At 41.0% G+C, this 17,507-nt stretch overlaps 1 protein-coding gene across 2 annotated transcripts in view; it reads right to left on the reverse strand.

Moving 5' to 3' along the window:
- Positions 1 to 7,122: 7,122 nt before the first annotated feature.
- CCDC124 (coiled-coil domain containing 124) overlaps positions 7,123 to 17,507 on the reverse strand; it is a 39,684-nt gene continuing 29,299 nt past the window's right edge. For both annotated transcript variants that reach the window (XM_075850908.1, XM_075850915.1), the window contains exons 3-5: positions 9,866 to 10,034; positions 9,663 to 9,783; positions 7,123 to 7,704 (exon numbers count right to left, since the gene is read on the reverse strand). In XM_075850908.1, the coding sequence (XP_075707023.1) occupies positions 7,503 to 7,704; positions 9,663 to 9,783; positions 9,866 to 10,034 (492 nt within the window). In that variant the 3' untranslated portion in view covers positions 7,123 to 7,502. The remainder of the gene's footprint in view (positions 7,705 to 9,662; positions 9,784 to 9,865; positions 10,035 to 17,507) is intronic.

A 17,507-nucleotide genomic window follows, 5' to 3' on the forward strand; every position in this document is an offset into this window, starting at 1 on the left:
CATAGTGACATGTCAGAAGTCTTGATTGGTGGGGGTTCAAGCACTGAGACCCCCACCAATAGCTCAAACGAATCGGCAAAAGCGCTTTGTGTTTGTTCGGCTTTCTCCGGAAAGCCGATGTAGCGGAGTACGGGCTCATGGACTTTCTATTCAGCCCGTACTCCGATACATTGATTTCCGTAAAAAGCCGAACAGACACAAAGCAGCTAAGCGCTCACAGGAGCGCTTCTGCCACTTCGTTTGAGCGATTGGCGGGGGTCTCAGGGCTCGGACCCCCACCAACCAACACTTCTGACATGTTACAAGTTTGTCAAACGTTTAGTTACCCTTTAAAACAAACAAAATGACCAACCGTTGGCTTCTGCTCTAACTTCTGATTTTTTAAATGTTGTAATAATGTATAAATATTTAAATGTTTTGCCTGGATATCCTCAAAGTAGAAATTGTGCAATTTCACATTAATCACGGTCCTCTCTAATAGTCAGAGAAGAGGGACACTACAAAGTGTGAATTTCCCTCTACCCTCTAGAGTGGCGGTACCCAACCTTTTTTTTCAGTTTCATGTAAGACAATTCTTCCACGGACGGACGGGGGTTATCACGCGTATTACAAAACACCCTGCAGACTGCAATTAGGAAAGTGGATGAGATGGAACAAATCTCATCCAGATGCTGCATAAATTGTGCAGTTTTATTTCGCAGCATGTCAATTGTATTTGCGTAAACGCTGCTTATTTGTTGCATTTGTAGCAGTTGTTGCGTTTATTGCGGCGGAATCACACCGATTCCGTCGCAATAAATGCAACTCAGAAAAAATAAATCTTAAACTTACCCAGATGTCTGTGTTTCTTCCTCCAGGCTGGCCTCCTGGGATGACGTTTCATCCCATGTGACCACTGCAGCCAATCACAGGTTGTAGCGGCGGTCACATAGGATGAAACGTCATCCCAGGAGGCCAGCTTGGATGACGTCAGAGGGCCGGTCTCCTGGGATGACGTTTCATCCCATATGACCGCCGCTGCAGCCAATCACAGGTCATCCCAGGAGGCCTGCCTGCTAGCAGGCTAGCAAAATGCTGCAGTTTTCCACAGCGGATATTCTGGGCAAAAAACGGCACCACAGTTTGGTGCGGTTTTTCGCCTGGAATTCCCTGCGCCCACCGTGGCGGATACGCAGTAACTTTATGCAGCGTATCCGCCCCGAGGAAACGTAATCTTTCTGTGCGGCCCAGTACCAAACGATCCATGGCCCAGTAATTGGGGACCACTGCTCTAGAGGACCAAGCATTTACGTGCTTTTCACTTAGGGGAGTAATGGCCAGCAGCCCTCAAATCCAGACGCATCTTTTCTCAGCTCCAGCTCAGCTATGTTTGAAACCAAACAAACATATTACCTGCTTAGAAGCTCTACAGGAAACCCTCCTTATACAGGCCAATGACAAGTGGGGTACGTACTCTGAAGTCCGATCGTGGTATGCTGGCCTGGGCCTAGACTCCGCCAGTGGCATGTCGGGCTGCACCATCTTCTGTATGGCCATAAGGGCACATAAAAGCTGCTTGCTACAGGGAGTCCGGTTTTTGATTCAAGCGGCCTACAAAGCCTAATGAGTTGGTCTGGTTGTCATATTTACCCTACTATTTACAGATCTGTCCCTGCCAGTTTACCCTCAAGAATGGTTTCCCACACTTTACTTATGATCATGCTCATGTTACGGCCACATACATGGTGATCTACTTTACTGGTTTTCTTGAAATCTATGCTGTTTTATTTACAGGTATCCGTGTTACTCAATATGCATACCCTGTCTCTCACACAAGCCTGAGGAATACCTGGGACTTGCTTGTTTCAGCCATTGTTTGTACCTTAGATCAGTGCATGTATGATCTTGGCCATTTCTAAAATGCTTTATGATATAAAAAAAAAAGATTATTTTTACAGCCTTTGTTTTCAACTGACCAAACTTTTTAAAAAATTGTTAAAGGGGTTGTCCACTTTTTATTTTTCTTATTAATTAACTTATAGACTAGGAATCATACAGATAATTCATGTATTTACAATTCTGCTCACATACGTTTCTTATATCAGTGCAGTGGCCTGTCTAAAAAAATTAATTAAAAAAATGGTATAGCTGTAAGATTAGTTTATAGTAATGCACCCATAGAATAACTGAATAGACTAAAGATGGCGTCGGTCATGTGACCCACATCACGTGACCACTGGTATTCAGGTAATACTGTCCAGGTATAGAACAGGTTATTGAGGAGCAGAAATTCTAAAGCATCTCATCATCATGTCTGTCAGTGTCCGTGAGGAGCAGCTCTTACATTCTTCTCCTTGTCTTCTCTGTGTGTTGTGTGTAGGGTATCACGATACATCGAAATATCGATACTATTTTAATGCCGCGCACCTGCAAACTGTTCAATAGCGTTAATTCATGTATTTCGATAACAAGATGTGTGGCCATACAACTTAGTATTGTAACACATGAATTTAGTCAGAGCAGGGCTGCGGCTGTGTAATACCCTGCTCCTGACAACAAGTGTGTGCGCGCGGTCTGCATGATGTGATGCAGCCTGCCCTGAAGACAGAGAACATGGTGGGCACACTGCAAAACACCCCCATGTTTTTTGTCTTTAGTGCTGGCGCCGCCGGTCATTAATGCAGCGCCGGCCGCATTACCACATGCTCACCGTGCGCGCACACTTGTTGTCAGGAGCAGGGCAATGAATGTATTACACAGCCGCAGCGCTGTTCTAATGGCGGAGATCAGAGATACCTCTGATTCCCGACGCTATTCCCGTAAATGCCTCGATCAAAGCGGACCATAGCATTCAAGGGGAAAATGAAAAGGGGGATACCCATTTGATCGCGTCAGTTAATCCCTGTGACGCGATCTAGAGACATACCATATATGGGCAGACAGCCCAGGGTTCAACGTCTGACCATATTTCCTGTTAGGGCATACTTAGAGATGTCCTAACAACTGCCTGTGTACTATCCGTACACAGGCTAATGTACTGGCATATAGATATATGCCAGTACATTAAAGTTTAAAAATAGAAAAGTAAAAAGAAAAGTCAAAATTATGTTAAATAAAAAATACACAATAAACATTAAAATAAAAGTCTTAATACATAAAATATACACACATTCGGTATCGTCGTGACCGTAATAACCTGCACAACAAAATTTATAGTGTCATTTATGTGTACGCTGTAAAAAAGATAAGATAAAAACGGCTTTCTTTCACCTATTGTGAGGCACGAGGTGTTATGAATTTTGAACCTCCATGTGCCTCACATTAATAGTAATTAACCCCATCATGTACCTCACACATTAACCCAATGTTGTCCATTATGACTGAGAAACATGATGGGGTTAATTACTATTAATTTGAGGCACATTTAAAATTCATCACACCACACGCCTCACATCAGAAGACGGAAGGACTTTTTTGTTTTTTCATTATTGTTGGCAAAGTATCGTCTAGTATCGAGAATCGCAATACTACACAGAGTATCGGTATCGAAGTCCAAATTATGGTACCGTGACAACCCTGGTACCGTGAAGTAGTTTATCGTTATTCCACCATTACTCTTATTCACTTAGCCCATGTATGCGCCCTCCATGTTGCCCCAACACATGACTGCTGCCATGTTTAGTCATAATTAGTTAGCCTATGGATGCATTACACAGGACTAATTTATGTGTGTGTGATGCCCGCTAGCATTCCCCCACTTACCGGCAGCCGTGATTGCAGGTCTCTCAGAACTTGCTGGCGTCTCCTCCCCCAGAGACGCCGGCACACACTGCGGTCTCTCACCGCGGTTTCCACTAGGGTGCGCGCGCTCATCCCCGGTTTTAATCTTAAGCTAGATTGAGAAAGATTCTGTGTTGAATTGAAAGGTCGGTCACTTGGGGTGAAATTAAACAACTGTGCTTTCATCTACCTTGAAGTCCTGGTGCCGTGCCTTCTTCTAGGATTGTGTGTGTTTGTGTGTGTATATATATATATATATATATATATATATTTATTTTCCTAAGACTTTATTTACATTTTTTATTGTTTTTTTAGTTCAACTAGGGGACTTGAATAAGCGATCAGATCGCTGGTACAATACACTGCAATACTTATGTATTGAAGTGTATTAGCCTTTGGCAAGGATTAATCGGAGGACATGAATGGCAGACGTGGGGACCATCATTTAGCCCCCAGGCTGTAATGACAACTATTAGCACCCCGTAGTCACATCACGAGGGGGGCCCCGTCTAATGACTTAGATGCCACAGTCACTAGTAATTTCGGCATCTAAGCTGTCACATGGCTGAAATCAGTTATCTCCGATCCTGGTCATTACAGCAGGGTGTCAGCTGTAATACACAGCTGAGAACTGCAGCATATGGAGCCCATGCGCCTGCACTATACTTCCCCTTCCGTACATATACCAGGATGCTAATTCTTTGCAGTCAATGACTGCTTGAAATCTGGACAACACCAAATGTTGCGTTTCCTCCCTTGAGATGCTTTGCTCGCTAATGCCTTCCTTCTTTTTAAGAATGTTGTAAATTGTTGATTTGGCCACTACTAAAAACTTTCTGCTATATCTCCGATAGGTTTGTTTTTTCAGGATAAGGATGTCCACCTCCACTTGCATTGATACCACTTTGGATCGCATATTGAGAGTTCCCATGTACAGCTAACAAATGCAAATTCAACAATTAGAATCAACTCCAGACCTTTTATCTTCTTCATTCGTCATAAAATAAGGAGGGCCCAAAACGGAACTGCCAGACAAAATGAAGGGACTACGTAAAAAATTCCTAAACTATTAATGCAATATTTTCCCAATAGATTTAAAAATACACATGTATTTGCGTTTTTTCTGGCGTCAATAAAAATCAATGCAAGGCAGCAGGGGCTCAGTTTCACGAGGTGCACTAATGCATCAAGTCATTGGGAATATATCATCAGCCATTCATATGTGTGGAATATATTAGAAATTCCACACAGACACCAAGTCTGAATACAGCTTGATACGGTTCTGTGAAATAAGATGAAAAATCTTTCCAACGGAATGAAACACGCAACGTGATAATACCTCAAGCTGACATTGTACACAAGATTTATTTTAATATCATATTACCCTCATTTTTAACCTTTATTTGAGAGCGCACAGGTCCATTCTATGTTCAAACCAGATCTTTTCAAAGTGCATACCAAACATCAGTCTTAATCCTCACACTATATGTTCTTTTTGCTTCATTTTGAACAAATGTAAATCAAGTTGCTTAGAATAAGTGGGAAAAACTGGGACGGATACAAGGCTATACTCAGAATTCAAGGTGCACCAGATACTGTAAATAAATACACCATATATTATTAACAATACATCACACATGGTCATGCCACTCTGACCAACACCTGCTCCTTCATTACTTTTAATGAGAAACATAGGTGTTTGGTAAAGCCCAGGTACCCATCAATCAATCAACGTTAAATTGATCAGTAAATGTAATAGATATCTATGCTGTAGGCCTCCAATTACCAAGACAAAAACGCATGCTTTTCTGAAGTACAGGCCAAGAGAAATAGTTACTTTAAAGGTTCAAGCACACGGAGACAGCACGGCAGTACTGTACAGCCTGTACAAAGCAGAGCCATAATAAGGCAGTGTGAATGAACGCTACTTTTTCTTAAATAAAACTCCTGACGTATTAGTGGTCACTAATTTCTCGAATAAAAGGCTCCTGTGAGCGCTATGCCACTATGGGTTTTAATCTAGAGATTTGGAAATACTGACGGTGCCACCATGAATTTGCATTACTATCGCATTTGTTATTATTGCTGGGTGATAAATATTAGCTCGATTTTTGAGCCAAACCTCAAAAAGGGGCACAGAATTCAATAGAGTGCCATGGCCCGCCTTCATTCTCGAAATTGGTAGGGGTTCCAGCGTGCAGACCTTCGCGGAGGTAATTTTTGATGTGTCTGTATGATATTGAGGTTTTATACAACTGTAGGTATACTTTATGTGCAGTCACACCTGAATTTTCACTTTGAGTGCAGTTAGATTATTTTTTTCTTACCTTAGATAATTAAAAAAGGTTTGTTAGTTATGGAGAGAAGACAACACCAGGTCCCTAATTTGAGTATCATGCTAAACAATTATCTTGGCTTCCGAGCTGGTTATTGCATTCATACCCGACTTTCCAGGTTTTGGTGGAGTTAAGCTTTAAAACATGTAATAAACACACAATAATGACTTCAGATATGGAGATTCACTATGCTATTAAAAGATCATTCCATTAAAGAAGTTCACCAATAAAAGCGCTCTAAATTTCTCAATGATCAGTTCGGCACATCATCACCAATAATGTTTAAATTACTACATTTATTTACTTTTGGAACTTTTGAGGCTTTTTCGTACTTGGAGCTCCATCTGCCTTTCTCAACCCGTGGGAGGGTCAGCTTGGTTGTCCACCTGTTTCTAACTCTAGTGAACCCTAAACAAGCTGTAATATAAACATAAAAAGGATTCCTTCAATCGCAGGCTATTACTAGCCACCTCTTGGATGAAACATGATTATCTCCAATGGAAAAATTAAGCTCTGCATGATGATAAGCACTATACTTATGCTGTATTACGATTAGCTAATGCAACATAAGTGGAAAAGGTAGCAGGAAGAGGCGGGAATAAAGAATGTTTTGACTAGGTAAACCAAGAAAAGAACTGTGGAAATAACCTAGTCAAATTACAGAAAGTGGAATTAAATTTACTTAAAATCACCTAAGACAAAAAAAAAAAAAAAAAAAAAAAAAAGGACAGTTTTACTAATATAAGGGCAGGTTAAAACAGTCCCCAGCAAGATGCAGACAAGCCACAATGTTATATGGATGGGGGTCACACAGGTGCAAAATACTGATGAACAGCCACTCACACATCTTCCATTCGAGAGTGGGTGCTTCGCATTCTAGTTGCACATAGATAAGGCATCTATATGGCGCCAATAACACCGTTATGTGTTAGTCACACCCATACTATCAGATCAAATGGGTTAAATTAATGAAGGAAATACAATAAAACTTTAAAGTACAATTTCAAATGATCATAGCATAGCTCTATTGTTAGGTAAATGTTTTGACAAACAGATTTATTGAAAAACAATACTGTTTGGCAGTTAAATAATGCAAGTAATCACATTCATTTATTGTTTTATGGAGAATCAGGGAGTCTTTAACCTACACAATTGCCATCACAAAAAAAAAATAAAAAATTGGAAAACATATCTAGTCTAATTTCATTTCCCAAAGTTTTGTTATAAATCATCAGCCAGGCTTTGGCACAAGCTGCATTTTGCCTTAATTTCCTACCCATGATCTCTTTAAATAGACCAAATAACTGCCCCCCACACAAAGTCTGACAACCAATATACATTCTAGATGTCCTCTACGTGTACTTTTGGCCTTTTAAGTGTACCAAGCTATTGTTCCATTACAATTGGTTAGTTAGCGTTGTAGATGGCATGCCTCTGATTCATGGGGTTTTCGGGAGATTTCATCCATTCCTTTTTCAAAACTTGCTTTAATTGGGAAAGCCTCATGTTTGGATTCTCCTGCTTCAGGCGTGGCAGATTGAGTTCTTCATATGCTGTAAAGGCGGCTTTCATTCGACGTTCCGGATGGCGGTCAAGCTCCTTGCTGACACTGGATAGAAAGAAGAGGAAGGAAGTCATTGAATATCATAAACATGTTTTCTATTCAGGCTTTCATATCTGACAATACAGTGGTATTATCTCCATGCATTGGAACCTCTATTGGGCACATTTTACAATTGAATCATGTATGTTTGTTTGTGTATGTATTGACATACATAAAAACGTAGGTCTGTCCCAAGCAGAGTCTGAGATGCACAACACCTTCTTTAACCCTTTCATGACCAAGGGTCATTGATGCCCCTGTGTCCAGGTCAAATTTTCCATTTTTGATATGCACTTCTTTAAAGGATATAAACTTTGGAACTACTTTGAATATCACATCTAATTTTGCTTTGTTTTTTACAAGTCTTATGAGGCTTTAATTTTCTAGATTAGTTTAATTAATTCGGTGTTTTTAATTTTTATTATGAGCAGACAAATCTCATCGCTGTGAGGGGAGAGTGGAGAGGGCTATATACACACAACCGTGAAAAAAATGGCAGTCAACAACGAATCAACGGTCAGTTTTTCAGGGCTGTTTTGCATCAATGTGTCTCAAAATTTTAACCCATTCCCCGCCATCTGACCGTTTTTAACCGCGATTTGCAATCAGTTTGTCATGGACGTTAAAAAAAAAATATTTTTTTTTTTTATTAATTTGGTGTTTCAGGGGGTTGGGCCAAAAAACCCTCAGTGCCCATGTAGATAGTGACGCAATACCACTGTAGACAGTGCTGGTGCCCACATAGTGCCACAGTTCTCCCTGTAGATCATGCCCACAGTGCCCATGTAGATAGCGCCAATATAATGCCACAGTACTTATGTAGATAGTGCCACACCCCATGTATATAGCACCCCCCCCCCCCTGTATTTAGCAGTATCCCCGCTGCAGATAGCGCCACCCCATCCCCCGTAAATGGCACCTCCTTCCCGTAAATAGCACCACTGTAGCTCCCTGTAGGAGCGGAATCCCTCTGGCCAAAGTTTCCGCTCCTACTGGAAACCCCTGATGTCTCTGTCCATATATGGACAGAGACATCAGGGAGTTAACTCTAAAAGCGCAATCCCTTGCCAGAGTGGGGATTCCGCTCCAAGAGTAGCCCCTCACGTCATTGTCCATATATGGATAGTGACACCAGGGGCTTCTCCAGTAGCGGAATCCCCGCCAGAGATTCCGCTCCTAGAGAGAGCCACTAACGTCACTGTTCACAATGGGGTTGTGGGTGGCACTATCTACAGTTGGGGGTGTCGGCTCTCAAAGCCCCGGCCGACATGAGAGTTCAGTGCTGCTCACACTGAAGCAGCACTGCACTCATTAAACCTGTTTCAGGCTGTCAATGTTTATACACGTGCTAACTGCCTGGGGCATCGGCAGTTAGAATGTATATAGCCGTATGGCAGCCGTGAAGGGGTTAAAATAAGTGCAAGATGTGCAGAGCTCATACATCCTACATGTATTTAACTTAATCACCAGAACTGAATAGACAAAAGATCTCTGCGATTCAGATGCCAATAAACATCTGAGTCACAGAGTTAACAAATGGTCTGAGTAGGCATAGGGGTGATTACATTTGCAACCGCTCACCCTTATAGTAGAAAAACAAAAAGAGACCGAGAGCACATATCCTCTCCGATTGGTAAGGAGGTGATAAAGAAACATTCTTGTATCACCCACCAGGGGTCACTATTCGTCCATACAGGAGTAACCGGCTATGAACTCCTGGTCTGACTTGCTGCTTCATCATGCCCCTTCACTTTAAACGGGTATTTGCTTTATCTAAGCTTTAGTCCTTACATTTTAGTCACTGCAAGAGTTTAGTCATGACATATAACATACATCACTGGCAGTACAGGGTTGAAATAAATGGTAAGTCGGTCCACATGGTGGGGACAGGCTTGAATTTGCCATTAGTTGTGTATCTTTAAATAACTGTTATATTGGACGCAGAAAGGCTTTCTACTACCAACCTTAGTGCAGCTATGGCTTCTTCTACAGAACGCGCTTCAAGCTCTCCTTCCTCTAGCACACGACGGTTTAAATTTTCTTCCAGCGGCATCTCTAGTTGTGTCTTCGGATTTTCAACAGTGGCTGAGAAGAGGGTAGCAGATAGTTAAATGGTTTTTTTTGTACAAGAAACTAGTGCATATGCTGCTCTGTCTGTCCTGCTTACCTTTCTGAACATCTTCATTCTGTAAAGTTTCTTCTATCTGTGCCCGTGTCACTTTTGTGGGGGCAGGTTTTGCTTGTCTAATCTTCAATTTGGCATCCTCTTCCTCTAGCATGCGTTGGCTTTCCTTCTTTCTCTCTAACTGCTCGACGCGACGCTTTTCTTTTTCTTCCTGACAAAATTAATAATGACATTTAGCATAAATACAAGTTTGATAACAGACTGGTAAGTAGAACTGCATGATGTGGCACCAGGTCTACATTAAGACTTCTACAGACCTAATAAACGGATATGCTAAATAAACATAACAGGAAACTTAAGAGAACACTAAACATAGAAAAATACAACAAGAAAAATCTTTTATATATAATAATCGTTTAATTGTGTCTCCATTTCTCGCAGATAAAGGGACATGTCCAGGGATTGGCGCCTATTGACTAGGGCCTTCCTTTTAATTCAGGAATTTCAGGAGCCCCCAATGTTAGCATACCGTAAAGGCGTAACCTTAACCCCTTCCCTCCGCAGCCATTTTTCGGATTTTCACTTTTGTTTTTTCCTCCCCACCATCCAAAAGCCATAACTCTTAGGGTATGTTCACACACACACTAATTACGGACGTAATTCGGGCGTTTTTGCCCCCGAATTACGTCCGAAAAATGCGCCTCGATAGCGTTGACAAACATCTGCCCATTGAAAGCAATGGGCAGACGTTTGTCTGTTCACACGAGGCGTATATTTACACGCCGCTGTCAAAAGACGGCGCGTAAATAGACGCCCGCGTCAAAGAAGTGACCTGTCACTTCTTGGGGCGTAATTGGAGCCGTTATTCATTGACTCCAATGAAAAGCAGCGCCAATTACGTCCGTAATGGACGCGGCGTTCAAGCGCCTGCACATGCCGTTACGGCTGAAATTACGGGGATGTTTTCTCCTGAAAACATCCCCGTAATTTCAGCCGTTACGGACGCTGCCGTGTGAACATACCCTTATTTTTCCATCAATATTGCCGTATGAGGGCTTGTTTTTTGCAGGATGCGTTGTAGATTTTCACAGCGATTCCTTGTTTTTACGGCATTCACCGTACGGTAAAAACGGCATGTTAACTTCATTCTGCGGGTCAATACGATTACAGCGATACCAAATGTATATAGTTTTCTTTGTTTTACTACTTTTACAAGGAAAAAACTGATTGTTAAAAATAAAATGTGAGTTGTCGCCATATTCTGGGAGCCATACCGTTTTTATTTTTCTGTAGATTTGGCCGTGTGAGGGCTTATTTTTTTGCAGGGGGGGGTTTCAGTTTATATTGGTACCATTTTGGGGTACATAAGACTTTTTGATCACTTTATTTAATTTTTTGTGGGAGAAGAAGGGACCAAAAAAAACAGCAATTCTGATGTTAATTTTTTACGGCGTTCACCGTGCGGACTAAATAATGATATATTGTAATAGTTCAGACTTTTATGGACGCGTCGATACCAGTTATGTTAGCTTTTTATTTTTTTTACATTGTGCTTGAGGGAAAAGTTATTTTTTTTGAGCTTTTCATTTTTTTCTTGTTAAAAAAAAACAAAAACTTTATTTTACTGTTTTTTACTTGTCCCCCTAGCGGACTTTAACCAGCGATCGTTAGCACGATATACTGCAATAATAATGTTTTGCAGTATATCGCGATTCTGACAGTCACTTATGAAGCCCATGAAGTACAAAGATGGCAGACCTGTGGGACTTAGTCAGGCCCCCAGGCAGCCGTGGCTATAGGGGGACGTTACAGGGGGGGTCGCCCCCCTGTTTTTAGTCATTTAAATGCCGCGATCGCAATTGAAAGGGGCATTTAACGAGTTAAACAAGCGGGATCGCGCTCGTTATCCGGAAGTGGCGGCTGTAACACACAGCCAACACACTCGCTCTATGGAGCGACCTCAGCCTGTGAGCCCGCTCCATATTCCCCCACCCGGCGTGCGCCGTATATATACGGCGGATGTCGGGAAGGGGTTAAGAAATAGGTTAGTAAAAGCCAATATTGGGTCTAAGGCTATGGGATTACAGAGTGTTCTAGTCCCTTCAAAACGGGGCTGTTACCCTTGCCTTGGATGCAATATGTGTAATCATATGATAAAGGGTGACCGTTTCAGCCATCCTCAGACAGGTAACATTTTCAAAAATCAAAAGGTTTCTACACGTGTAAAACCACATATGCAATTTATTAAAGTTGTATATGTGGCCTATACTATGTAGGTGAGACTATCACTGAGGTAACCCTCAGGATGAGGAATCATAAGTCCAGTATCAACACCAAAAGACGTAATCTACCTGTGTCTAGACACTTTATAGAGTGCAGACATAATACATCTGTTACATTTTAGAATTATTCATTCAGTACCCCATAATAGACGGGGAGGTGACAGAGATTTGGCCCTTAAAAGAAAAGAACTGGAGTGGATTTTCACCCTAGAAACTATGTCCCCAAAGGCAGTCAATATAGAGTATGCCTATATTCCACACATCTAATGTTATGTATTTTTTATATATACAAGCGATTTGCCTTGAGTTCAGACTATCCTCCTTGGTATTTGTTAGATTTGTATATAGATTTATTATTAATATTGTTACACTTGTATTGTAATTTAATGTTTTGTTACAGATATCGATTCTCCAGATGAGGGGGTTTATATTGTGGGTGTAGAGGCAGTCGTTTCCCATATCATCAGAATATTGTTATATATGCATTTAAATACAAGAATTTTTGATTGATCTGTGCCTTTTCAAATGATGTGCTTGAAATAAATCTTAATTGAAAGAAGCCATCATATAATTTTTTATACAAGATGTCCTAAAATATGCCCGCTTTTGCCTATAAATAATGTGGGAAGTAGACACCGTTACTCTGGTGTGGTTTCTTGTTTTCAGGCTTAATAATTCTCCTCACCTAGACATCTAACGGGTTGTTCCACTAACAGTCGTCTCCGAAAGTCTTTATAATATATACATATATATATATACACACATATATATATATATATATATATATACACACACACACACACACACACACACACACACACTGTATTTTTCGGACTATAAGGCGCAGTTTTTAGCAAGAATAAATCTTGCTTACTGAACCACTTCCCGACCCGTGATGTGCCAGCACATCATGGAGCGGGGAGGGGATGATGTATGGAGCGGGCTCACGCGCTCAACCCGCTCCATACTCTGCAGGTGTCAGCTTCAGACATGCTGCTCTAACGGGCAGGAACAGCGAAGGTGCTGTTCCTGGCCATTTAACTATTTAAATGCCGCAGTCAATAGCGACCACAGCATTTATATTGGTTTTCCCATGAAGGACATTTATGACATATCCACAGGATGTCATAAATGTCAGATAGATGCGGATCCAACCTCTGGGACCCGAATCTCTCTAGAACGGGGCCCCCTAAACCCCGTTCTATCTTACCCGGCTCCGCTGTCATTCGGCCACTTCCTGGTTACATGGTCGAGTTACGAAAACATTGTAACTTGCTGAGCTACACAGTTTCTGTAACTGCCATTCACTACCATGGGAGTTACGGAAACAACGTAGCTCAGCGAGTTACGCGGTTTCCGTAACACATCCATGTATTGTACCAGCGATCTAATAATCACTGGTTCAAGTCCCCTAGAGGAACTAATAAAGTGTAAAAAAAAAATAAAAAATTAGACATTTTCAGGAATGTAAAACATTAATAAACTTTTCCCATTTTTCCCCAAGCACAATGTAAAAATAAAAAAAATTGGTATCGCTGCGTCTGTAAAAGCCAGAAACCGTTACAATATAGCATTATTTGACTCACAGTGAATGGCGTAAAATTTTTTATTCAAAACCCAGAATCGTTGTCTTTTGGTCTCCACAGCGCTAAAAACAATTAAATAAAAAAACAAAAAAAAAAAAGTGATGAAAAAACCGTATGTACCAAAAAAAATGTTGCTAATAAAAACTACAGCTCGTCCCGTAAAAAATAAGTCCTCACACCGCTCAAACGATTGCTTTCAGAATGTGGTGAAATGGAACAAATTTTTTTTTTTTAACCAATAGTTTTTTTTCTTTGTAAAAGAAGTAAAAATGTGAAATATTTTCCTATTTTCTGTTGTCTAAAACCTGGGTGCGTCTTATAGTCCGAAAAATACAGTAATAGATATTTAAGATATATACTGCCCTTGACCCATGAAACAGATATAGTATTTTGTATTGTTTGGACATCTATGTCGGCATTTTGTGCTGTCATGACATTTATTGTTCGGTATTTAGGGATATTCCTGATCTGTCAGTTATATTGCTCGTACGTGCGCGGACAATTCTGCGCATGTGCGATATATCATGGCTTTCCCTGCGGTCCAGAGATGCGTTCCAGTGACGCATTTCCGGTAACGGCGCCATTTTGTGCAGAGACATTGGGAACTTCCGGATGCTAGTATTTGCTCCATGTACATCAATTAGATATGGCACTAAGATTTTCTATTAATTTTCTTAATAACTTTTCATCGATTTTATTTAAAGGAATAGTGTCGCCCCAAAAAAATTTTTTATATCAGTTTGAGGTTAGTGTTTTATAAAAAACTTTTGTATTTATTTGTGTGTTTGTGTGTTACTTTTTTTTATTTTTTTACTTTTTCTTCCCTATGGGGGCTGCCATTTTTTCCCATTTCTGTATGTGTCGATTAACAACACATACAGACATGGAATACGGCAGCTACAGTCCAATAGTGAATGCGAACGGGGCCCGTTCCATCCACTATGGTGTACGCCGTCTGTGTTGAACATTTTCCTGTAGACCGGAAGTCGCGGCCGGACAGTAAGATTACTACTTCCGGTCGCGGCTTCCGGACTTGTGCACTTGGAGCAGTGGCAGCAGACGGAGCGGACGGACCGGCGGCGGCAGGAGCAAGTAAGTGATTTCTATGTATGTTCGTGTTTGTGTGTGTTTACTACTGTATGTTAACCTACTACACTGTCTGTTAGCTCATAAAATGGCGACACACAGTGTAGGAGGTTTGACCGTTCAATCCCCTCGTTTCTCCCGGCACTAGCCAGGATAAAGGAGGGGGGGATTCTGAGAGCTCACTAGAGCGAGGGATTTTTTCCCAATTTTGCAGCATAAAGCAATGTGGTTGCTTTACCACATGCAATGCTGCAATTTTGGGAATTGCTCCATCTAGTGACCAGCACTGGAAAATATTATAAATTAGAATCTAATTTATAATATTTCCTGACTCGTGAAAAAAATAAAAAAAAATTAGAACAATGTTTAATCACCTACACACTAATTGTTTGACAAAAAAAAATAAATTGCATTTTTTGCTAGCAACACATTCCCTTTAAATCAATGATCTCCCTCTGCCCTCCTCCCTTATTTGGAAGTGATTGATAGAATTAAATATAATACTAGCTTTTCAGTCTATACTGTATATTCTGATCATACTATTGGGAGAGGTGTCTATATACACCAATTACCGTATGTAACACTTTTATATGAATTCACTTTTTATACATACACACTACCGTTCAAAAGTTTAGGGTGACTTAGAAATTTCCTTATTTTTGAAAGAAAAGCAGGTTTTTTTTCAATGAATATAACATTAAATTAATCAGAAATACACTCTATACATTGTTAATGTGCTAAATGACTATTCTAGCTGCAAACGTCTGGTTTTTAATGCAATATCTACATAGGTGTATAGAGGCCCATTTCCAGCAACCATCACTCCAGTGTTCTAATGGTACATTGTGTTTGCTATCTGTGTTAGAAGGCAAATGGATGATTAGAAAACACTTGAAAACCCTTGTGCAATTATGTTAGCACCGCTGTAAACAGTTTTGCTGTTTAGAGGAGCTATAAAACTGACCTTCCTTTGAGCTAGTTGAGAATCTGGAGCATTACATTTGTGGGTTCGATTAAACTCTCCAAATGGCTCGAAAAAGAGAGCTTTCATGTGAAACTCGACAGTCTATTCTTGTTCTTAGAAATGAAGGCTATTCCATGCGAGAAATTGCCAAGAAACTGAAGATTTCCTACAACGGTGTGTACTACTCCCTTCAGAGGACAGCACACACAGGCTCTAACCAGAGTAGAAAAAGAAGTGGGAGGCCCCGCTGCACAACTGAGCAACAAGACAATTACATTACAGTCTCTAGTTTGAGAAATAGACGCCTCACAGGTACTAAACTTGCAGCTTCATTAAATAGTACCCGCAAAACGCCAGTGTCAACGTCTACAGTGAAGAGGCGACTCCAGGATGCTGGCCTTCAGGGCAGAGTGGCAAAGAAAAAGCCATATCTGAGACTGGCTCATAAAAGGAAAAGATTAATATGGGCAAAAGCACACAGACATTGGACAGAGGAAGATTGGAAAAAAGGAGTTAGCAGATGTGCACATGATATCGACAATTACGGAGCCGTTTTCAGGAGAAAACAGCTCCTGCATTTCAGACGTAATTGCTCGTACTCGCATTTTGCGAGGCGACAATTACGGCCGTAATTTGGAGCTGTTCTTCATTGAAGTCAATGAAAAATGGCTCAAATTACGTCCCAAGAAATGTCCTACACTTCTTTGCCGAGGCTGTCATTTTAAGCGTCGTCTTTTGACAGCGACGCGTAAAATTACAGGTCGTCGGCAAACCCATTGAAATGAATGGACAGATGTTTGCCGACGTATTTGAGCCGTGTTTTCAGGCGTAAAACGCCTCTTTTACGCCTGAAAATAGGTCGCGTGAACCCAGCCTTATGGACAGACGAATCGAAGTTTGAGGTGTTGGGATCACACAGAAGAACATTTGTGAGACGCAGAACAACTGAAAAGATGCTGGAAGAGTGCCTGACGCCATCTGTCAAGCATGGTGGAGGTAATGTGATGGTCTGGGGTTGCTTTGGTGCTGGTAAAGTGGGAGATTTGTACAAGGTTAAAGGGATTTTGAATAAGGAAGGCTATCACTCCATTTTGCAACGCCATGCCATACCCTGTGGACAGCACTTGATTGGAGCCAATTTCATCCTACAACAGGACAATGACCCAAAGCACACCTCCAAATTATGCAAGAACTATTTAGGGAAGAAGCAGGCAGCTGGTATTCTATCTGTAATGGAGTGGCTAGCGCAGTCACCAGATCTCAACCCCATAGAGCTGTTGTGGGAGCAGCTTGACCGTACGGTACGCAAGAAGTGCCCATCAAGCCAATCCAACTTGTGGGGGGTTCTTCTGGAAGCATGGGGGGAAATTTCTCCCAATTACCTCAGCAAATTAACAGCTAGAATGCCAAAGGTCTGCAATGCTGTAATTGTAGCAAATGGAGCATTCTTTGACGAAAGAAAAGTTTGAAGGAGAAAATTATTATTTCAAATAAAAATCATTATTTCTAACCTTGTCAATGTCTTGACTATATTTTCTAGTCATTTTGCAACTCATTTGCTAAATATAAGTGTGTGTTTTCATGGAAAACACAAAATTGTCTGGGTGACCCCAAACCTTTGAACGGTAGTGTATGCTAATCTAAATTGTGAAGTTACTGCCACTAGATGCCTCCCTTCATGTTATCTGCTCTCCACCCAGTTGTCAAGCAAAATCGGTTTCTAGTTACAGAGCCCAAAGATAGACTGCAGAAAGTGTGTGTGTGTG

Source organism: Rhinoderma darwinii, chromosome 1, assembly GCF_050947455.1.
Source record: "Rhinoderma darwinii isolate aRhiDar2 chromosome 1, aRhiDar2.hap1, whole genome shotgun sequence".
NCBI lineage: Eukaryota > Metazoa > Chordata > Amphibia > Anura > Rhinodermatidae > Rhinoderma > Rhinoderma darwinii.